Source organism: Sander lucioperca, chromosome 12, assembly GCF_008315115.2.
Source record: "Sander lucioperca isolate FBNREF2018 chromosome 12, SLUC_FBN_1.2, whole genome shotgun sequence".
NCBI lineage: Eukaryota > Metazoa > Chordata > Actinopteri > Perciformes > Percidae > Sander > Sander lucioperca.
Genome location: NC_050184.1, coordinates 11,916,428 through 11,941,371, shown reverse-complemented (window position 1 = coordinate 11,941,371; position 24,944 = coordinate 11,916,428). Strand labels below are relative to the sequence as shown.

Genomic DNA, 24,944 nt, shown 5'->3' with positions numbered 1-24,944 from the left:
TGTACAGCACATATATTAAACTTCATGTTTAATAACAAGGTATTTACACCAGTTGTTTGACTCTTCACAGTTCAGTTCTACCTATAATATGAAAGTGTTTATTGTACACTGATTACAAAATGAAAATGTAACAGTGAAACTATGTACATTCACAAAAGTATACTCCTCTACAGGGGATAAAATATAATTTAGAGTCTTTGTATCTGAAGACCATTCAGGCGCTGAAACCCTCCCAGACAAGCCATTTGAGGAGTTGCCTCTTGCAATATCTCACCGACATTTTTTTTTTTTTGTATCAGTTACTGCTGGTGGCTGCGAGTCAAGTCCCCTCAGTGAGGCTCAATTTAGAGATTGCCATCAACATTGCTGGCTTGTTTTCCTGTTGAGCCTAGTTATAAAAAACGTCATCCTCGGATAGTGAGCTGCTGTCTACGTGTCGGACAGCAGCCTCTGCAGTTGCAGTGCTTCTGTCCTCGATGGGACGATCTCTGTCCTGCTGGGTGTTGGACGTCGAGGAAATGCAGTCGACCACTGGCGGAAGGACCAGGTTGGCTGCCCGGTTGTTGCCATACGTCTGGGCGTGGATGCTGTACAGGTGCTGAGGAACACTGACGCTTCCACCATCCAGCAGGAACTGGGACAAGAAATGGCTTTGTGCTGCTGAGGAGGGATAATAACAGTATCAGTCAAATGGTTGCTACTTGAAACACTAAAAACATGATTTTTCTAGGATCAGACCTTTAGGGGGCTCAGTCCCTAATGAGAATGTGACACAGATACAGTGCTTTGCAAAAGTGTTAACCCCCCCTGCTAAATCAATAATTTCATTAGCCAATAATCTCTGAGCTAGCTACTGAACAACAACGTCAGGTAATGTTTTTTGACACTATTAATACTATGATGGAACTAAACTTGACACTTTATAAGTCACATATATATATAATGTAATATAACATACTATATGACATATTATGTTATACAAACATATGTATACTATGCAAATATATAAGTATACTATGCAAATATATGATATAATAAAATGTATATCATATCATATGTTTGCATACTATACATAAAATCAATTATTTGAGGCAACAGGTATTAATTATGTCCTCTGTTGTGACTCATTTCTCTCAAAAATCCATCATCATTTAAATAAGGACATTGAGATTATAATCAGCCAAATCCAGACGGAAGCTATTACAGCAGAAATGCCTTATTACCTTGTAGTTTTAATCCATTGGTTTACTTGTATTCAGACACAACAGATCTGCACATGTTGCAGGGCAAATTTCAAATTAAGATAAAAGAGAAATCTTAGACCAAAAGCTCCAGTGACACACGTGATCCTTTTACATGGCGTACCTTGTAAACTGGTGGAGGGCTGCTCTGAGCTGTCGTTCATGGACCACACATGCATGGATGCCTCAGCCAGGGCAAACTGTTCTGCTACGCCTGTGTAACATACACATTTTATGTTCCTTTTCTCAGAAGTCGACCCCCAGTTGTTTTCACCAAGTCCGTCAGGAACAAAGGGAAATCAAATAAGTGCACTAGATTTAAGTCACTGTCATGGGACGTCTTAAGGGCCATTGATTTTTGTAGACACTACCTCTGTAAAAGCCAATCGAACAGAAACAATGCCCAGAGGGATCTGAGCTTCACTTCATCCCCACTGACCACATCTTGCACATCTTGTTTTTCTTGAATTCATTTCATTCGTCTGTCTCACCTGCAGCGAAGCGAGCTTCCTTGATCTCGTCGGTCATTTGGGAGTAGAATTGTTCATCCTCCTGAAGCTCGGCCTCCATCCCCCCCCAGGCCCCACTCCAACCGACCCCACTTCCCCTGGCCTGGCTGCCTCCGCCCCAACCCTTCCACTCAATCAGGTGAGCAACTCGCCCCTGGGCCATCGCTGTCGGCTTGGTGATATGCTCCTTTACCGTGGCCACCAGACCTAAAAAGGGGGAGAAGGATGGATACATCTTGATAAAGTGGATTAGACAGTACATGTGGTAACAGAGGAAAGGAGACAAGTGATAGGCTATGAAATGGTGTACAGTAAGTGATAGAGTAGGGCAAAAAAAGTGCCACAGTAAGGGACGTGGAATGTGGAAATGTAAAAAGGAGACACAGAGTGAGAAGAATCAGGAAATGGTTATACTTGAGAAGAAAGTATATTGATCTACTGATAGCTCCATAGAAAAGGAATTGGAGAAGACTGAAAATGACAGTGTACCATCACCCAAGGTGATTTTGGAGAGCATTGGACGTTTTCTTGTTTTTTTACAGACAGCACTTTGTTTGTATCTATATATATTATAACTTAAAATTAAAATGGCTATTTATTAACAACGACACAACAAAAAACAAAACAACTTTGGTCCTATTGTGTAGTTTTACTTAGAAGTGTATTTCAGACAATGTTTTGCATGCCAGAGCAAGTCTTTAGGGCAAAACTTATGTTAAGGAAATTGCAAGTCAGTTGCAAGTCCATCAGCTCTCTGAATGCTGACTTTTGAAATGACAGTGTTTACTGTAGCATTTTCATTCTTACGCTGTGTTCACACTTCTTCACACATAACTGAGAACAAGTCCTTTTAGTGCATATAATTATAAAGATGTGTACAGACAGAAAGCAAAGCAAATATTTGCCTTGCGTTGTCTGCGCGATTTTGACTGCTCTGTTTGTGCAGTCAGTGTTGATTCACTCCAAAAAGCCAATTTACCAACTGTACGTCCCTTTTTTGGAGTATATCAGGGCATTTGTTTTAATTCTGGGATTTTACCAGGTCAAAACGTAAGACATAAATCTTATTGTTTTCAAGTTTCAAATCAAGTCTAAAGTAAAGCTAGTCATAGCAGTCAATGGAAGTCAAAGTCCCAAGTCCTCATTATTATGACTGACTTAAATCCAAGCATTAAATCTACAGCTCTGTTGCTTGCACTAAATGGACTCCTTTCAAGCAGTAGGAGGTGCTGTCCTGTATATCTACAGTATGTTATTCATAACCTGTAGAATCACTTGGCAAAACCACAAAAAACATAATTTATTTTAATCACAAGAGGCAAGGGTATAAAGTTCTAGGGAAATAAAGAGTTCAAGTGAAAGTGACAGCATACCTTGGTCATTTTGCAGAACATATATACTTAATAGATGTAAAAGGACAAAAGAGAAAGCTTGAAAAGGCAAAGGTGGAAAAAGACAACGAGGAGGATAGGTTAAGGTAAGAAGGTTAAGAAAAAAGGCAGAAGAATGCCAAGTGAGAGAGAGAGAGAGAGAGAGAGAGGGACAGGGTAACAAGCTTAGAGAGAAATGGATACAGTTAAATGAAAGAAGGAAGCTAAGAGAGTTGGCATTCATCCTGGGCTAATTAAACCCGAGAAAAACATCCCAACGTGTTATTCTCATTTGATCCCAACACATAGAGACTCTCTGTGCTTTGTTGTGCACTGCAACTCCCACTGCTGTCTCACCCTGCGTTCACACTGTGACGACTCTGTTATGATGCTGTTCTGCTGACGCTCGATGGTGAGGAAGCTATGCTTGCATCTATTTAAGTTATGTGCACACCACAGGAAAATCCTATTGTTTTTCAAATGGAATATTTTGGCCTTACTTTCCACACTGCAGTGAGAAAAGGACCAAATCATATTAGGTTGACGTTCGCACCCCAGAGAATAATCATGTGTCCCTCTGAATGCAGTGGGCAGCAGCAAGCCAGATTTCTCTGTTGAATTGTAGCTATAGTGCAGGCTGCAGCCAACGAAGAGTATTAAAAACACTATGCTGTTACGGGATACTGACTGTGCAACTGCATAGGCCTGTTAGGGTTCTTATGTTGAATTAAAAAATGCAACACAAACTATATATGAAAGTGTCAAATGTGGATGCCTTTTTCTGTTCTCATGTGAGAAAGAATATTTGATTTGTATGCCAAAATGTGTGATTGTCTGTGTAAACAAAACTAAAACATTTTCATGATGGATCAACAATACTGTTACAGTCTTGTTGTCGACGTTTCCGCATGTCCCTAGTTTTCGTCCGGGTGTCCGTTACCTTCCGCTTTCTTTGTTTTGGCATTCTTAACTCCAGTCAATTCATGAGGACTATGGTTAACTGCTCCTCAGATCTCTGCAGGGTAAATCCAAACAGCTAGCTAGACTATCTGTTCAATCTGAGTTTTCTGTTGCACGACTAAAACAACTTTTGAACAATAATAATAATAATAATAATAATAATTTTATTTGTTATAGCACCTTTTACAGACAGAGTCAAAAAGTGCTTCACACAAAAGACATTTGTTAAAATACAGTAGGATCCAAAACAGAAAATAAACAAGCAAAAACAAATACAATACCAATGAAGATTAAAAGACTAAAAACCCAAAATTACAAACATGAGACAAAAGGGAGTTTAAACAACTGTCTTCAGCTGCTTTCTAAAAGCGTCAACTGAGACTGCAGAATGTAAGGTAATAGGAAGGGCGTTCCACAGAGTCGGAGCTACCACTTCAAAGGAACGGTCACCTTTAGTTTTCAAACGAGTGCGTGGGACCACCAGTACAAGAGCATGTTCCACCAAAACAAGTTCCTTCCCGAGGCTATTGAGTACTGAGTTTCCTTGGTTGCTGTAAGAAATGATTGGATTTCTCAGTCTTGTTTATCGTCTTGCTACAGTAACACAAGCTTACACGTTTAACAAAGTAACCAAAGTCAGTCAGGAATAAATCCCGTTACAAAAATAGACATATATTGCATTATGAGAGGCATGTATGTTGTGAGGAAACAGAGTGGATGAACAAACACAGACAGATGAACAAACATTGAGTGTTATAAAACCTGTAGGTGCTTCAGTCAGAGCTTTGATATTTACACAGGACTAATTAATTCTAGAAAACAACAGTTAATCAAATCCTAAAGAGGGTAAAATGGATAAGTACTGTAATTTGCTTGTTTGCAAGCCACAAGTGTTGATTTCAAGCTGTGGTGGAAAAACAACAACAAAGCAAATCAAATCTGCAGACTGCGGTCGTGAAAAAACGGGCTGATAATTCCAAAAGGTATAGTTTGTTTTGCCTGTTTATTTTTTATCAATGTGTCAAGACATCTGATTCATTATATAGACAACACCATTAACACTTTGTATAGAAGTGATCTGTCTTTATAATATAAACTATGTTGAAAACATGAAGCACGGTTTAACCAGTATATTGTGTCATGGTTGTGGTTTTCTGTTATAGTTTTTCCTGTTCTATTGTGTTAATGTATTCCCCGTTTCCTTGTTGTTTACTGTCTCTTGTGTTCTCTGTTGCGTTTTACCCTGTTTTCATCCTTGTGTATGTTTTTTGGTTCAGTTTCCTGTTTAATTTGGTAGTTTGTTTCTCCCGTGTCATGTCTTGTTTTACTTCCTGCCAGAGATAGGAGTAAGTCACACATGGGCAAGTCACAAGCAAGTCTCAAGTCTGAAAGTGATGTTTCGGAGTAATTTCACCCTAGGCTGCTTTGCACCTTGACCTCGAGCCAAACAACCCCCCATAAGCTTTTTTCCCTTGTTATAACGTTGGTCGAGTTAGTGTTATCAGCTGGTTAGCTTAGTGCAGGCGCTAATGGATCCACGTTTGTATCTCGTAAATTACCCCACTAATAATGCCCGGAATGATACCAAACTTCTACAGTAGTACAAATAGTTTCTGTACTTATAAAACGGGGCATTAGAAAGTTTGGAACTACACCAGAAGTATATTTAAATAACACTTGCCTGATGGAAACTCCTCTCGGCTGCTACCGCGCGAGATCCCGCAAGATCACGCACAGAGCACAACATCTATTGCTTTTAAACCGCAGCCAGGATATATACAACTGTGTGGCATCTTGTCCTATCGACTATAGTTACAAACTTTCTAATGCCTCATTTTATAAGTAAAGAAACTATTTGTACTACTGTAGAAGTTTGATATCATTCCGGGCATTATTAGTGGGGTAATTTACGAGATACAAACATGGATCCATTAACGCCTGCACTAAGCTAACCAGCTGATAACGCTAACTCGACCAACGTTATAACAAGGGAAAAAAGCTTTTGGGGGGTTGTTTGGCTCGAGGTCAAGGTGCAAAGCAGCCTAGGGTGAAATTACTCCGAACCATCACTTTAACCTTCAAGTCTCAAGCAAGTCCAAGTCATTTTTTGTGACAATCAAGCAAGTCAAGTCAAGTCATAGCTTTGGTCAAGCAAGTCACAAGTCAAGTCATACAAAAGTTTCCATTTTTAAACAAGCTAAAGACTGGTTATGAACTGCTGGAGTTTTTTGCATTTTTTCCTACTCAATATTCAAAAGACATTACGTCCAAGCCACATACATCTGAACAGTTTAAATTTATACAGATAAAAGCACAGCCTAAAACTGATATTAGGCCAACAATAAATCAACATACATATTTGTTCAATATGCCTCAAACATGACATCAAATCATGAAATTAATTCAAACAATTCAAATATAATGGTTTCTAAGTCAAATAATATTCTTCAAACATGCCTCACTTTTATGGGACAGAAACACATCCTTTAACCTTTCCTTCTCTTAAAGAAACAATACCATATTCTTTAAGAGTAGCTGAATCCCACCACCTTTGCGTAATTTGGAGAGATTGACTGAGTGTATTTATCATATGGAATAAATAGTATATTTTAATATTTGTCAGTGTATTTGTAAGAAGAATGTGTACGTGTTTGAGAGACAGAGTGAGTGACAAGTTATTAATATTGGTGAGTGAATGTGTGTATGTGTATGTGCATGTGCGTGTGTGTGAGAGTGCAGAGTGTGTTGTGTGTGTATGTGTGCCTAGCTTTATTCACATACTTACGTTTATTCACATACTTACGTCTGCATGTGTGTGTGTGTGTGTGTGTGTGTGTGTGTGTGTGTGTGTGTGTGTGAGAGAGAGAGAGAGAGAGAGAGAGAGAGAGAGAGAGAGAGAGAGAGAAAGAAAGAGAGTGCAGTTTGTGTTGTGTGTGTATGTATGTATGTGTGTGCCTAGTTTTATTCGCTCTTACAGCCACCTTGAACAAAGAGGGGAGAGTGTGCTTATTCATGGCCCAAAACTGAAGGGAGTTCTGTCCATCACAAACGTCCAAATAGTGGTTCAGCTGAATATGGGGACAGTTTATTTTAATGCCTGGTCTTTTATTTCCTCAACTTTTTTGGAACTATTTTTGCCTGCTTACTTCAGGACTCTATTTGTTGTATCCCTTTTTATTTATTAAATTCTCGAACTCAACACTGCCCTGTCGTCTCTGCATTTTTTGGGTCCGCCATTTCTCTAAATCCTGACAATATTGTTTACCATGTTCTGGCTGATGGAAATGCCATTAGTTTTGCAGGCATTTGGATATAAACCAAAGTAGTGAACAAATTAAATTTTTTGACCTGATGATGGTGCTAGATGAAAAGTTAAAGTATCATCAAAGTGGTTACAATTCATCCTGATGGGGACATGAATGTCGGGATCACATTTCATGGCAATTATCCAACAGTTGTTGAAACATTTTACCTAGTGGCACTAAAGTTAAAGTCAGGGGATCACCAAGGTCATTAGGCTTCATCCACTGGGGATCATGAATTTTCCGCCAATACATTATTGTTGAATATCAAAGATATGCACACATTTATGTTTGAAAAAAACGTATCATTTAAAAAATCGTAAATCCTAAAGAAGACTTAAAAAAAGAGTCATTTTTCATGTGATCTAAAGATTTCAAAGTTGTAATGTTAGATACTTGCCCAAAGTATGTCCCTACCATATTTCAAGGCTTCAGACCAACCAGAACAAATGTGACATTTTTCCTTATCATACTAACTGCATACTAAATATAGTCTTTGGGCACAAATGATGACTGACAAGTGATTAAGTCTGAGCAAATGTCAAAAAGCTTTTTTTTTTTTACTCGACCGGTTCTGTCACCCAAAGCAGGTGTCAGCCTCTCAACTGTCTGCCTGAATGTCTGCATCTGTCTAATGTATTTATGAGGTTTTCACAGCCTTCATAATTATACTGTTGGGCTAATAAAAGAGCTTTCACTGGGGAAAGTTCAGCAAGGAATAACACATTAAGTCCGATAATTAACCTCCTGCAGAGAGAGGGAAACAGTGGAGATGAGGCAGACGAACACAATAGGGAAAAGAAAATGAAAAAGGGAAGGGAAAAGGGAAAATCAATTGGGAGAAAGAAACCTGTGTGTGTGTGTGTGTGTGTGTGCGTGCGTGCGTGCGTGCATGCGTGCGTGTGTGTGCTTGTACCTGACTGTTTACTCATGTCTGTCTGGATATATTGGCATTACAGCATGCATATGTTTGAGAGAAAGGGCACGAAGGAGGAGGGAAATTACATTACTAACCTCCCATGGTTAATACTGTAGCTTGCTGTTTTTGCCAATCTTGTCTCTGTGTGAGTGTGTGTGTGTGTGTGTGTGTGTGTGTGTGTGTGTGTGTGTGTGTCTCACCCATCAAAGAGGAAGTGGCCAGCTCGCCTATATCATAGCCACTGGTTTTATCTGCCACACTGCCATTGGTTGGATTCTGGCCATCCTGCACAATATGATGCACAAGAAGAAGGAGAATATCACATATTTATCATTAATGTAAGGTAAAAAGCTTGTATTTCCAGTGTAAACTAAGAAAAATAGCTTCAATTTAGCTTGTTGCCACTGCATTTATGACATGGGTTTTTGAATGGGTTTCTTATGACAAAAAGAGATTTTTCATCTCACAGATGAGCAGGTAACCCCTTTGTATAGTAATATAAAGCCCTTTAAAGCATCTTGTATGATGTTTTCAACCGAGTAGTTATGACCTTTACATACACAAAAAAAAACAGCACATACACTATACACACAGATGCACACATAAGCTCTTTGCATACATCCTCCTCTGGCAATCATGTCCTGTGTGTGACAACTCAACCCACATACACAATAAAAATGGTGATTATGACAATAACAGCTGTCTTTTGTGAAAATCCTGCAGTATTCACACTCAATCGAAAGAAGGTGTTTTAAACTCAAGTAGCTGTTTAGTTTAGTTTATTGCTTTACACTACAGATTAATATACACATAATCAATAAAAGATGTGATGGAGAGATGCAAAAAATCTCTCCAAAAAAGCTGTAATTAATATGGAAAGAGAAATTGCACTTCAAATACATGTCGCTTGGTTTAGTATTCTTGATCTAAAATTAAAGCCTATGTTGCAAGCAAAATTGGATTATGAGTAAGTACACTGTTTAGTTGGCTTTACTAGAAATTTGCAGTTTTTACACAAGGTGAAACTTAACAGGTCAAGTTGTATTCACACAGAGCGGTAAGTTGATGCAGTAGACAAATCAAGTTTTGTCTATTACTAAATCAAGTCAGTACTAAAAATCATTAGTAAACATAAATAATTTTTTTCTGGAGTCATGTTGTCTAAAATAAGCATGTTAAGTTAAAGCTTTAGTGCGTAACTTTTTATATTAATCAACCTCCATTATATTCAAGCCATTGCCAAATGAGTTGATACAAAGCTAATTAAGACTATTGGCTCCACACAACTCTCTTGGTATTTCTCAGAATGGCTATGTTCAGAAACTGGTGTCGTCTGGCGACTTTTGCGCGCAGAAAATCCAGTGAAGATAATGACCTCTTCTGAAGAGTCCATCATGTTTTTTTAATCCTCCGTGCGCGATCACGGAAGGCTTGTATCATGTGCATGCATGTTTTGTTGTCATTACTTACAATTCCTAATTGGGGAGACAGAAACTACGCACTATAGCTTTCAACATGCAAAGAAACATAACAAATATATAACATTAGGTTCTTCACTACTACACAAATATTTGTTCATATAAATCCTGTTTTATTTTCCTTCATGTCAGTATGATTTTAAGACTAAAGTTAAACCTACATTGTGTAATTTTTTTTTGTTGATTCTTAGCAAAAAACCCTTTGTTCTTTCACAAATATGCGCTCATTCATATGTTATTACTTCCACCAACTAATCAAAGTATTCTCGTAAGCCATTTAGAATCATTCAGAATACATACAGGCGAGTCGCTCGAATGACGGCCGCCATGTAGTGCCTCCATCTTTAAAATACCTTAGCCAAAGAGGGACATACCTCCGCCTTTTGCACTTTTAGACTCAGTGGCACCGTGATGAATGCCAGCCGGGAGGAAAAAAGAGAATTAAAACGACAACGCGACAGGCAAAGCAACAAGACCAAAGTTAATATTGGAGCTAGAACAGCTGCGAGTAAACGATGAAGATACTAAGAGCTAATTTTGGGTTCGGCCACCGTAGCAGTTGAAACACGCTCGGAATAGGAAGGGCTAAAAAGTAATATTCAGTTTGTTGTCATATACAATTTCACCGCTAGATGGGAGACATTCTTACACAATGTAGCTTTAACAAAACATTTGTTGCCAATAAACAGAAGAGTATTGTCTTGCTCAACAAGTCTCACTCAGGAGTCAGGGTTGCTGATTTCCAACTATGTACATGTGACTGAACAGTTTCTCACTGTCCAGACCCTATCAGTCCCCACCTAGGTCTCAGTTATGGTGCAATAATAAATGTAAATTAACATGAACACTAAATCAACCATACACAACTAAAACTCAGATAACATAAATGCACAACCAAAACATTACAGAACATTATTAAAACACACTTTAACTAGGACAGAAACCATTCAGAACATTTTTTTTTTTTTTCATGAGCCTTTGCATCGGTTCAACACAGAACAGTTCAAATGACCCCGCCCCTCCCGTACAGAAACTTAACATCCTTAGTTACCTCTGCTTAAAGGTGCTCTAAGCAATGTCACGCGTTTTTTAGGCTACAACATTTTTTTACAGCAAACATCTCCTTACTATCCGCTAGCTGTCTGTCCCCTGAACACACTGTAAAAAAAAAACGCGGTCTCTGTAGACAGCCCAGGCTCCACAAACGGCAACAAAAACAAACTGCGCCAACCTGCACCACGAAACATAACAAACAGTGTTCCAGCCGACAAGAAGGATTTGTGGGTGGGGGTTGGGGGGTTAGTGCATGTGCACATGAAGGGGGGTGTGGGGAGTGGAGGAGAGAGAAGCGTAAAGAGGGAAGTAAGCTAGAGGAGAGCTGTCCTAGACAACGACAAGAAGTTACGTCACCCAACATCACTTAGAGCAGCTTTAATATGATCTGTGCACTGCATACTTAAGCTGATTATTACAAACAACTAATGTGATTTAGTAATGAATATGGTTTTTAACAAAACATGAAAGAAGAAGTAGTGACCACTGAGAAGTTTAATTCCAACTAAAGCTAGGTTTACAGTGACATGCTTACATATTAGTGCATGGTTCCACCTCAGACTGCTAGAAACTAGATGATACAATTCTGCATAAAAGTCACTTGAATGTAAAATGAGTAAAGTGGGAAAACCAAGCATTCTCTTGGGCAAATAAAAGCTGTTTCTGTTTTTCACATCAAAAGCATTCTGCTTCGTTGCCAGATGTGCGGTCACTGCAAACCCCAGGATTCTTTTGAATTTCTTGGTCCTTCCATCTGAGAAACCAAAAAAATTTATTATTTTTTCATAATTGTTTTACAATTCTTATTTAAAGGTGCAATATGCATTACTGACAGCTAGTGTTTAAAATAGTTACTGCAGTGCAAATTGAAAATACTGAAGAGCGTCGTCTCCCCCGCCCCCTCCTCCCCAGACTCGAAGTTCACGGAGGTTGCCAGGCTGAGACCACAGCATCCACAACAATGTTGTTAGACGCTTGTCTCACATAGCCAGACATTACTCCACAGCACAGCGGAGTAGCTAACGTTAGATGCTGGCTATATTGACATTGTCATAAATCCCGTAATAATGCGGAGCTCTGTACACAACTCATAGACAAACTTTTTCGGCTTAGAATTACTGTAGGAACCGCTAAAAATAACACTACCTTGTCGTCCTCTCCACCCAATTGAACACACTTTATTGGCTCAGAATTAAGGCAACAATCGCTAAACACACATTGTTGTCAGAAAAGATAGTATTTCAACTTAGCATGTTTCCTTAATATCTGATGATGCATTGGGGTCATTTTTTGGATTTATTACAGTACATATATTACATATTGGACCTGAGTGTAAATGTAATTCACCCAACTGAACTAGGGGTGCAAAAGAGAATCCTACATTCACAAACATTTCCTACTTTAGTAAAAGTCTATAACTCTAAACTGACATTTTTTAATTCTTCAGGGGCAGTAATACATTTAAATGAGCAGCAGATTTAGTGGCATCTAGCAGAGAGGTTGCAGATTGCAACCAACTGAATACCCCTCTGCTCACCCCTCCCTTTCCAAGCGTGTAGTAAAACCTACTCTGGGCTTCAGGTAACCTAAAAATGCCAAAGGTTGAAAGGTCCTCTCCAGTCAGTGTTTTGTTTGTCCATTCTGGACTCCTGTAGAAACATGGCAGGCTCATTCCAAGCTATATCCACAACGTTTTAAACTCCTGTCGATTTATTAGGACTGTGGTTAACTGCTCCTCAGATCTCTGCAGGGTAAATCCAGACAGCTAGCTAACTCTGTCCAATCTGAGTTTTCTGTTGCACGACTCAAACAACTTTTGAACGTACACATGTTCCACCAAAACAAGTTCCTTTCCGAGGCTATTTTGCAGTGGCACTGTGGCTCCGTCCAGCACTTAGTGCCGCCCAAGACGATTGTGATTGGTTTAAAGAAATGCCAATATATCAGAGCACGTTTTTCTCCCATCCCGGAATGCTGTGTGGACTAGCCAGACCCTCCTATGCAGCGCTGTGGAGGAAGGTCTGGCAATGGAGACTAATTGTAAGCTAACGAAAACACAACGATTCTTAGTTTCGGGTTATTATACACTAATGAAAACAGTTATGAAAATTGTATACCATTTTTGCCAATAGATCCCCCTAAATTCTACGCTCTCCATTAAAGGTGCTGTAGGTAGGATTGCGAAGATCCAGGAAATGCGACACATGCGGTTGCAAAAGGAGGTCGGTTTCTGTAGAAGTCTATGAGAAAGTGACCCACTTCTCACTTGATTTATTACCTCAGTAAACATTTTCATAATGAGTTTATGGTCTCAATTGCTAGTTTTAAGTATTCTGCAACACAGAATGATGTTAATTTTTTGAATTATGGTCTCGTTGATTTTGTTGATCCGCGCCCTGCTGGAATTCAGATAGAATGCAGGTTTAAGGCACTTCCGCATTTGCAGCACTTTGCCGAACCGGATGCTTTGTCCATTAATATTATACAGTCTATGCAAATATGACAGAAAGTTAGTTTTATAAGGCTTACCTACTGCACCTTTAAGTGTCTTCTGCCAATAGCTGTCCAGCTAGCTAGCAACACTAGCTACAGTTAGCTAAATCAACCTGTTAAATACAAAACAATAACTCTTTTTTGTGAATACACAGATTCTACGTAAAATACCAAGACTTAATGCTTTTTTAATGTTTAAGAATTTGTAAAATGCTGGTGAACTTTTAAATAGCAGATGTTCATATTTAAAAGACAAATGTAGAGAAAGCTAGCTGATGAATCATGCAATTTCACTCCAGAAGCCTGCATGGAGCCTGGCTGATGAACAGACTGAACATGTTATGAATGAAAGAGATATTAATCATAAAATGCAGCCGAACAGCTATCTTACTGTGCAATAAACATATAGGCAAATAATTAGCTAAATTAAAAAAGATAAATCTGAACCGTGTGCGATGTATTAAAAGAATTACAGATCATTTTGAAGCAAGCAGGTGTAAACATTAAAGATTCTGCTTATTTCACTCTTATTCAATCAGCACAACTGCTGGTAAACATTTAAAGGGTCGGCTCACCCGAATCATAGAAAAACATGTTTTTTATTGCCTATCGCTAATGGTAATAGAAATGCTGATAATTTTGGTTTTATTTGCCCAGAGTTTAAGATATCTGTCTCTGAGATTTATTCTCTTACCTCAATCAAATTTAAGTGAATAGATTTTGTTTCCCATTGCTCACAGCTTGACCATTTTAATTGAAAATTTCAAAAAGAAATAGCCTCTGGATAATTCACAGAACACAGCATCAACAGTTTTTATAGGGACTTTTTTTTCTTGCTAGAAAATAGTTTCTGTGCAAACTGTTTATTGAACCCACAATGTAAAAGCCAATACTTGTTGCTTACATATGAGAGGTGGACACAAGAAAAGGCTGATTATAAGGCCAAAAACCATAAGGTAAATGTCACTGCTTTTACTCACCTTGACAGAGGATGGCTGACCCTCCTCAATCTGGTCCTGCGCTGCTGTTATGGGATGGTGGGGCTCTGTCGGGAATCACACACACAAATACTGGTGTTGGATTCATGCTCTATGTGTGTGTGTGTGTGTGTGTGTGTGTGTGTGTGTGTTTGTATTTATTGATGCGTAACGGCCAGGGGTCAAGTGAGGCTCTAAATGGATGAGAGACAGAGAGAGAGAGAGAGAGTGTTGAATCCTCATCCAGTCATTTAACTGGAGCCCCTCTGCATACTTAACTTGTCACCGGCACACACTGTGCCTATTTGATTTTAAATTGCTGGTGATGAGGATCATATGAATGATGAGAGGAAATTAAGCAGAGTACATAGCGATGGAGAATTAACATCATTAAAAAGGTCAGTGGACACACACACACACACACACACACACACACACACACACACACACACACACACACACACACACACACACACACACACACACATATTTGCAGCAGGAATACAAACACATGCCTGGGTTTCCCCTGGGAGGTGTCATCAAGACAATTGGCTGTCGCTATGGAAACACGACAGCAACAGGAGGGGAGTGATCCCCTTCCATTTACTTAAGTCACGATCGCCAGAACACACACACACACACACACACACACACACACACACACACACACAGGGCTGTATCTGGTCTCTGGCCTCATGAAGTGCTATTAGCAGGTCAAGAAACCCATCAAGACCCCAGAACCAATCCACTGTCTTTGTGGGGTTAAATCCCACCCTGACTCACATCACACACACACACACACACACACACACACACGCACGCACGCACGCACGCACACACGCACGCACGCACGCACGCACGCACACACAGACTTGAACACAGATACACACTCCTGTTGTTCTCTTAGCTGTCTGTCTGTAGCCTCACAGCTGCCTTCTCTCTTTCTTCCCAGATTGAAAGCGCTGCTCTCATCACCCTCCACGTTGTTAAAAGGGACCCTTCCTGAACAAAAGCAGACTTTGTCTCACAAAATATTGTCAAACTGCATCACAGATTCAGGCTGCAAATAATGTGTGAGTGTGTGACATGGTGTTAAATGTCATATACTAACTAAATAACATGTAGATTGTTCTGGTGGTATCACAGAAAGCTGGTACACCGAAATCACTTTTTTTTTTATTAGATCATTTGCTACAACAAATGCTTGTGCTTGTGTTCTTCCTAAAAAAAAGGCCCTTCTGCCAGATGAGGCATCATTATTTTATCCATACAACAAACACCACATACTTTCTCTCTGTCCCTGCTTGGAAATAATCCAAGCAGGGAAAGAGAGAAAATATGAGAGAGAAAATTGCAACTCAAGTCACAGATGACGAGCTTCGGATGGAGCTGTTATGTCCTAAAGCCACAGTTACTGTTTGCTGATCCTCACAATCCCTATCATCAACCTCCTGCACCCCAAGTCTCATTTCTAAAGCAATCTCCATGGAGTCACTCAAGATCCAGTGAAGCTGGGAAATAGCAGATGAAAACTAGTTTTTCAAATGAATGCTTTCAGAATGCAGAATTTGTCCTCTGCATCAGTTCCATCCTTCCTATGATGGATTCACATGCAAAGACTTCTGCTAGGCCAAAAAGGTGGTTGTCGACACCTCAACGATCCCGTTAATTTCATTTACTGTTATTTTCTAGATTCTCACATGCAGAGCTATCCCTCAAAAGCTTGATGTAACTTTCTACAACAGCCCTCAAGTGTTTGTTGGCTGCTGTCGACACTTCCTGACACACACACACACACACACACACACACACACACACACAGACCTGGACACAAACAGGTGGACTCGGGGCACTGACCTTTGTGACCTTTGCAGAGGCAGGCACCCATGGTGTCAGGACGGCCGGGCGGTTATCTGTTCACCATGGTGGCTTGAGGATGAGGTGTGGGTGAAAGGGAGGAAAAAAAGGAAAGAGGAAGGGAAAAAAGAGGTATCAGTCAGCAGAGGAGCAGAGAGAAGTGAGGAGCTGAGGCAGGGGGAAAGTAAAAGAGGATGCCAGATGAAATGCAGACTGATGCACTGTCTGACTTCTCTGTATATGAGGAGAGAGGTGAGAGAGCGCCACAGACAAAGTGTGGGGAGGGGGGACAGAGAGAGAGAGAGAGAGAGAGAGAGAGAGAGAGAGAGAGAGAGAAAATCGGGGAGAAAGCATGAATGCCTGTTTGCTGACGATTTCGAATCTCCTCCCTTCTATTTTTTCTTCTATTCTCCTCCCACTTTATTATTCCTCTCCATCCTACTGTATCTCAATTTGAATGTAGGGCTTGATGACGGAGCTATATCTTGGATATTTTAATTGTATTCTATTCTAACCTTGCTTTACAGTAGACAATAATGTCTACTTGTTGCTACCAATGTACGGTGTATTACTGGGCAGTATCACCTATCTTTATAGGGCTTTGTAGGGTTTCACTAACACACAACCAACCACACCATTGTTCAGTATAAAAGTAGTTTAATTTGGAAGGATGTACGATGGGATGATTAGGGTCTAGGGGAGGGATGAAAAGGGTTTAAGTCCAGAATCTTTTTGTTATAAGGGGATGGTGTTAACTGCTGAGCTGTCGTGGTGCCCTACTAGACAGGAGACGAAAAGGGTTTGGGGGTGAGAGAGGATTAGACACACACATATATAGGTCCTGACAGGTGATTGTATATTTAACTCGCAGGTCGGTCAATTAGAGAGGCGCAGGTGATTTGAATTAGAGGGAGAGAGGAGTGTGGTCTTGTTTCCCAGTTATAATAACTCAATTCAAAATGTTCTAATACTGTTGGCAAAACAATACACTCTTTTGAAACCTGACATGAAAAAATATTTAAATGTTTTTCTCAAAATCGATGATTAATTAAAAATGAAGTTAAAGAAAACCTGGCTGAAATTTTATAGAAACCTTTGGTAGTTTTAGATACTCAGCACTATATATGTTTTGTCACGTATGTCACATACAGTAATAGATCATCTAAAAGCTTGTTCACCATTGTGGTGACAGTAAGAGTAATATATATTTATATATATTTCAGGTTTTAGAAGATGTTTTCATATGTCAGAATGGGCTTTCCTGTATGAATTATATGAACAAGCAAAATCTGATCATTATGTAGTTTGTTTTTTAAATGTATGTTGCTTATCAAATAGATTTTAGTCGATATTATAATATCAATCAATCAATTAATCAAGTGCTATATAAATAAATGTTGATTGAATATAATATATTATTATAATGTTTCTGCTCCATAAACTGTGAGCTGAATCTTGAATTTCTAGTATTCACTGAATAAAATTCAACAAATAGACTCAATAACACCTTTATACACACGCACACACAATTCAATTCAATATAATTACATTTTATTTATAGTAACAAATCATAACAAGAGTTATATCAAGACACTTTACAGAAAGAGTAGGTCTAGACCATACTCTATAATTTACAAAGACCCAACAATTCCAGTAATTCCCCCAAGAGCAAGCATTCAGTGCGACAGTGGCGAGGAAAAACTTCCTATTAGGAAGAAACCTCGGCCAGACCCAGGCTCTTGGTAGGCGGTGTCTGACGATGCCGGTTGGGGGTGTGATGAACAGTGGCAATAACAGTCACAATAAAGATAATGGAACAATGACCAGACATAGTAGTCGAGTAGTTCATGGCATAGCAGGGCCCTGCAGGACACTGCAGGGCACTGCAGAGCGTAGCAGGGTGTAGCAGGGAGTGCAGCAGGACCACAACGACAGCTGCAACCATGATCTTGGTGCCACCCTAATCCAAGGAAACATGCTGGGCGAGACAAAAACATAAGGACTCCGGGGAATAGGCTCCCCAGAGCTAGGTTAGTATCAAGCATTTCTGAGACATGGATGCACACAAATGAAAAGAGAGAGGAGAGAGAAGCTTTTTTATTATATTATTGATTATATGGTAAATGAATCTGACGACTATGAGGAGAGCAGGTGGGCTGGGTTAGCCGGACGCTGCAACTCCTCACTCCTTAACTATAAGCTTTATCGAAGAGGAGAGTTTTAAGTTTACTCTTAAATGTAGCGACGGTGTCTGCCTCCCGAACCCAGACTGGGAGCTGGTTCCACAGGAGAGGAGCCTGATAGCTAAAGGCTCTGGCTCCCAATCTACTTTTAGAGACTCTAGGAACCACAAGTAAGAGCGAAGTGCTCTAGTGGGACAATAAGGTACTATGAGCTCTTCAAGATATGATGGTGCTTGACCATTTAGAGCTTTGTAGTTTAGAAGAAGGATTTTAAATTCAATCCTGGATTTTACAGGGAGCCAAAGCAGAGAAGCTAATACAGGAGAAATATGATCTCTTTTCTTAGTTCTTGTCAGAACACTCGCTGCAGCATTCTGGATCAGCTGGAGAGTCTTAAGGGTTTTATTTGAGCATCCCGATAATAAGGAATTACAGTAGTTCAGCCTGGAAGTAACAGATGCATGGATTAGTTTTTCAGCATTGTTTTTAGACAGGATATTCCTAATTTTGGCAATGTTTCGAAGATGGAAAAAGGTTGTTCTTGAGGTTTGTTTTAAGTGGGCGTTAAAAGATATATCCTGATCAAAAATAACTCCTAGATTTCTGACAGTAGTGCTGGAGGCCAGGGCACAGTAGCTATATCTTTGGATAATGAGGTTCGGAGGTGTTTAGGGCCCAGCACAATAATTTCAGTTTTGTCTGAGTTTAACATCAGACAATTGTAGGTCATCCATCATTTTATATCTTTGATGCATGCTTGAAGTTTGGAAACTGTTTCATTTCATCTGGCTTAATTGATAGGTATAATTGTGTGTCATCCACGTAACAATGAAAGTTAATTGAGTGTTTCCTAATAATATTGCCTAGGGAAGCATATATAAGGTGAATAGAATTGATCCACAAGCACTGGGCCTTGTGGAACACCATGGCTAACTTTAGCGTGCCTGGAGGAATCGCCGTTAATATTAACAAATTGAGATCGATCAGATAAACCAGCTTAGTGCGATTCCTTTAATGCCAACTAAGTATTCCAGTATCTGTAAGAGGATGGTATGGTCAATAATGTTGAATGCAGCACTAAGATCTAGTAAGACACACACACACACACACACACACACACACCATGAAACAATCACACACAGTCCTGTGTGAATGCTGATATACTCTAACCAGGGCTTTGCTGACGTCATCTGCAGCAACAGTGCCCCTGCCTTCATCATGGGGAAAAACCCGTTGCCATGTCAACCAAGCCATTCCATGTTTTAGGAGCTATTCTAAAATGAATTAGCCAGAAAAAAGGAGGCAAAGAAACATTATTTGATGGGCACGGGAGGATGGTGCTGATAACATTAGCAAAACACCAGACACCGACATCAGCATTCAAAGAAATCTCAATAAGATAGAGATCTCAATAAGAAAGAGCTGTGTGTTGATACAAGTTTATTTTCCCTTTAAAATAACCTTTTTTCCTTTTCTTTGCCCTTGGGATATATGAATATAGGCTTACTCTTACAGTAATGTCAGAACTTCTCACTATATCCACAAAAATGGATGGGAGGTAGGGGAGTCAACAATCAGAGGTTTGAAAATTAAATAACAAAACGTTTAGCGATAAATGTGCAGCAAGCCTTAAATTAGGTACTCGCAACTATTTTCAAACTGATCAGAAGAACAACAGAAGAACAACAATCATATAAATATTATTTCTATGACAACAATACAGATCATACATATTCCTTTCATTTTTTAAGTTTTGTCACAAGAAAACCTGCATGCGGGGGATTTTGTTCACTGATATGCCTGAGCTTCAAATTGTATTAGCCTGGAATAAGGACCGCTGAAATGTATTTCCATGGGATTTCAGGGAATTTTCGGGAGTCCATGGGTTTCTGGAGGTTGTTTTTTAAGGTTTCCCTGGAGGGCATGCTGATAACATTTTGAATTATGAAGCAATTGTTCAAGAACTCCTAAAAAAGGCCTCAATGAACCTTAAAATACCATTAGGAAATTATGGAACTCCCTCAAGAAACCCATGGACCCCTGAGACCCCTTATAAAAAAAATAACTGAAAACCCTTGAAAAAACCCAAAGTTCATCAAGTACTATTTAAACTCGTGAATTCCTGAAATCTCCCCAAGGAACCCTAAAACACACTGAAGAAACCCAAGAGAACCTTCATGTGGGTGGTGGTGGCGCAGTGGATATGACACATGCCTTTGGTGTGGGAGACCTAGGTTCGACTCCCACTGCTATACATCAACCAATGTCTCCCTGAGCAAGACACTTAACCCCTAGTTGCTCCAGAAGTGTGCAACCTCTGATACATAATTGTAAGTTGCTTTGGATAAAAGCGTCAGCTAAATGACATATAATGTAAAACCTAGATCCCCACTGAGGGAACCTTGGAAAACAGACAAAAATCTCTATCTTCAAGGACCTTGGGACTTTCTGAGTGACCCTGTTTTAGGACCACTGGAACACCCTCTGGGACTGCTGGAAGACCCTAAAAACCCTTGTGTTGTCCTCGGCTCAAATTTGACCCGTTTTCAAAGTTTTTGGTTTCTGTCAACCAAATTGCCTAAAATTAACATGGACGCATGGATGTACATACAACGTTCTTCGCAGGTTAAATTAATGATTACTTTTATTCAATTTTATAGCATTTAAAAAAAAAAAAAAAAACTTTTAAATGTTTTCAAAACCGTATCCTGACTAAACTTTGAGATAAGTGAGTCTGTGATTCACTCAAAATCCTGTGATCTTAGCTTTTAGTCAAAAAATATTCATCATTTCTGCTTTTTTTAATTCAAAAATGAGGTATAATGTCATATAAATTGGGTTCATTGACCATGAATAAAAAAGCTTTGAAAAAAGTGCCATAGAAAAGGAAAATGTAATCTTCAATTTTGACCCAGAAGGCTAACAAGTTAATGGTGGACGGGAAGACAAGACGAGGGTTAAGAAACTTATAGAAAAGCTTAGCTTGTCAAAGACTCTTTTACTGTAGCTCCCTGAACCCCGATATGGAGATGTACTCCTCATCACGGCAGAGTAGAGGGCTGGTTAGGAGCAGTCTGACCTCTTGTGGTGAAAAGGCAAAAGTGCAGCAGTTGTATTATTACATCTCGTGCAGTATATCTTGGGAAGCAATGCCCTGAGAAATGATCCTTGTAAAGGTATTGTTAAACCAAACAAGGCACAAAGCAGGAGGGTGCAGAAGAAAATTGTTCCATCAATAATTCAATCCAGCAGTAGAAAGTCTTTCCTAATGGTAAGTTTCTGCCTCTCACCTTGCATAATTGTATGCGTGTTACAGAAAGCACAGCTGTTGTGCTGATGTGCGTCCCAGCGTGCAGCTCTTAAGATCTACTGCCTATAAAACTGGCTTTCTTATTACCATTATGTGTGGCTGAAGCTCTAGTTTGTTTAGATCTTCCATCAGACAAAATGGATCTTGAATCATTAGATACAAATGTGGATTTTTGCCCAGTAGTTGAAGAGAGCAAAGGGAGCAGAAGGAATGTTTACTGCCCACTTACACACAGATACAGCAATGCTCCTCACTGGGAAGCCACAGACATTCAGCAACACTCATTTCTGTGGTCCCTTGAGGCAAAGAGGGAGTTGGATGCCTTTCAATACTGGATGATTCTCAAATTGTGCCATTTATGCGCATATCATACATGAAACAGTTTTCAGTTCATACTGTCAAGTTATGATGAAATATAATTTTGATTACTTTGATTCTCTAATTGCGAATGATCCAGTTTCTGGGGAAATTTAATTTTGTCGTACGTGTCAATGTGGGAATTTCCCACTCTGATATAAGTCAAATATGATGGCAAAAAAAACCTTGTAGGTGTATTTTAAGCCGTTCACAAGGCCGAGCTGACAGACCACCATGCTTTTTATAGACCCGCCCTGCTTCACATTCACACAGCTCCACATTTCACACTTGGAGCAGCCCAGTTCAGCCCTCCACTGTCGGTCAGCAGGAGCTGAGAAAAATTCAAAAGTTTTATATGACAACTCAACATGGTTCGGCTGCAATAGCTATACTTGAGGTTGTAGGATCACATGCAACAACAAAATCAGTCCTGATGAGGCTAAGATGAAGGCTTGTTTGGCAAATGGTATAAGTCTTGGACATAAAATGGGAAGCTGAGATCAGAGAGTTTCGAGCTTTTGGATTGCTGTTACTGTGGTGGTTTATATCCAAAATGGCCACCTCGGTATGACTGAAAACAATTGTTTTTATATTGTAATTTAAATCTTACAATACATTTAATGTTAACTGAAAGCAGAATGTATCTACTGTTCTTATATTCAAATTGCTCAAATTCAAATCGTCAAATTCTGATCTTAAAATTCAAGTCAGGTCTAAAAAAAAATCAAGCTTCTCATATATTTGAGGATTGCTGGAAGATATATTATGGAATTTGTTACTTGATATGGAAGAAAGCAGGCTGATAAGAAAGATATTTATATGGGATAAACACATGATTAGCTCTTGGTCAAGAGAGATGTGTGCACATTGTTCTATAACTATGGGTTTGGTGTAAAGCTCAACATTTATGGTTGTGTTTGCTCAGAATAAAGAGCAATGGGCTGATGATATATGGATATACATTTGGGATGATAAAATATAAATATGGCACTGAGAGATATGTTGTATATATTGATCTAAAAAGACGGTCAGTCTATAAAGAAAAGCAGATTTGTTCATGTTCATGTGCTGTTTGACAGTGGTGTAGTGGTGTAGTGGTCCCTGGAGAAGTGGGTATACTCTCAGTTTTCACCTTTTTTTTTTTTTTTTTTTTTCTAAAGTAGTCCAGAAAAAAGCCCTGTTTTAGAAACAGTGACATGTAAGACTATGATTTAGTTTACCCAAAAATCTGTCATTTCTACTTGCTCACTATTATATAATGATCATGACTTGATTAGGAGCAGTTTGTAGTTACTACTGGTCACACAAGCAGCCTGGATGAATGTAAAATGTATTTATCATGAGGCAAACATGGTGTTATCTCTTCTCCTCTAAATGTGCAGTCATATTGCCACTGGCAATTTGCCAGTAGTTTAAAATAATGATTGATTTGGAAACCACCTTAAAACTTACCTCAGAATTATGTCTTCCATCAACTGGGGTGGCACACCGCCGCTTGTGTTATTTCTTCAGCTGTTGTTTGGTCTGCTGCCGTTATCGTAGTCAAGTGGCACCGGCACCTGAGGTTTTTTTTTGTTTTTTTTCACTGGCACCTGAGGTATTAGCGATATTTTCCTCGGCATGACCCGCCCTACTCCACCTCTGATTGGCTCATCAGTTCTCATGCCTAAAGTTAACCAATCTAATCAGTGAAAGCAGCGAGTACCAGCCAATTAGAGGCAGAGGAGGGTGGGTCATGGCTTCACTATCCTTGAGGAAAAAAATGGGCAATCAGGCTCACAGATATTACTGAATGGTGCGCATCAGGGGGGATTTAGAAGTGGGTATACGCAATGCTGACTGAAAAATAAGTAGGTATACGCCGTATACCAGCGTATACCCTGGACTACACCACTGCTGTTTGACTAATATAGGAAAGATGATGCACAACGAATCAATTGGCTGTTGATTCATTGATGAAACGTTTAGATTAGTTACTTGTTACTACTACTTCTTGTTACATTATGAGGATAAATGGTATGTAGCAGTTATTTTAGTTTCCAGTTTATGCTATTTAAGCTGTTGGAGCTATTTAAATTGTGTTCCTTATACGGTCCATTTCTGTTAACATTTCATAACAACAGAACAACCTAGTACATTTATCTTGATATTTTCTAGGTAAATTTAAATGTGCTACCCAAATGAAAAGTCTCAATGCTTAAACACAAGAAAAAGCACACAAATGCAAAGCTTTTTCACAGAAATTGTTCAACTTTTTGGGAAATGCACTTATTGGCTTTCTTTCCGAGAGTCAGATGAGAACATCAATACCACTCTCATGTCTGTGCATTAAGTACAGAGCAGCAGTAGAGTAGGGAGTAGAGGGGCAATAGCCTAGCTTAGCATAAAAAAAACGTCAGCAAATGGATGGAAAACAGTTTATCCATCTACTCAGTACCTCTGTGCAGCGTCTGCGGCTAAAACCTCAAATTCCGTCTTTCAAATTCAAGTCATTTTTACATCAGTTCCTCAATTCCTCATGTGTTCATTCCTTGTTCACTTTCTTTGATCCACATTTTCTAACTTCTGAGGTCCCAGTGCCGGTAAATAAAGCTCACATCATTAACATGTGGTTAAAAGGGTTAGCTGGAGCCCTGTTGGACCATAATGTGCTTGTCACGATCTTATCTTCCACCAGCAGGATCCCTTTTTTTTCTTTGTTGATGTATTCTGGATTCATTACAAGAGCTACATTTCACTTCTACATGTCATGCACGAGTAAGCAGAGAAAACCTGTATGGAGCTCCTTGTTCCTTGCTGGGTTTCACTTTTGCTTTTCTTTGCGGAGTTCAGAGACAGACAGGCCAAGCACAACATGAAGAATGCTGGGAAACACCTCCCCCAAACAACGGAGGACAGTTTGCTGTCCAACATGACTAACCATATGAGACTTTCT

At 39.4% G+C, this 24,944-nt stretch overlaps 1 protein-coding gene across 2 annotated transcripts; it reads right to left on the bottom strand.

The window, feature by feature from the left end:
* Positions 1-11: 11 nt before the first annotated feature.
* On the bottom strand, positions 12-16,469 carry fam131c (family with sequence similarity 131 member C). 2 transcript variants are annotated; one of them, XM_031286942.2, is made up of 6 exons: positions 16,160-16,469; positions 14,306-14,370; positions 8,502-8,586; positions 1,733-1,957; positions 1,366-1,455; positions 12-660 (listed from the first exon to the last, which is right to left on the bottom strand). In XM_031286942.2, the coding sequence occupies exons 1-6, from the start codon at positions 16,188-16,190 to the stop codon at positions 389-391; spliced, it is 768 nt and encodes a 255-aa protein (XP_031142802.1). In that variant the 5' UTR covers positions 16,191-16,469; the 3' UTR covers positions 12-388. The 2 variants fall into 2 exon arrangements, with proteins under 2 accessions (XP_031142802.1, XP_035864304.1); XM_036008411.1 differs by having other exon boundaries at positions 12-657.
* Between the last annotated feature and the right edge of the window lie 8,475 nt (positions 16,470-24,944).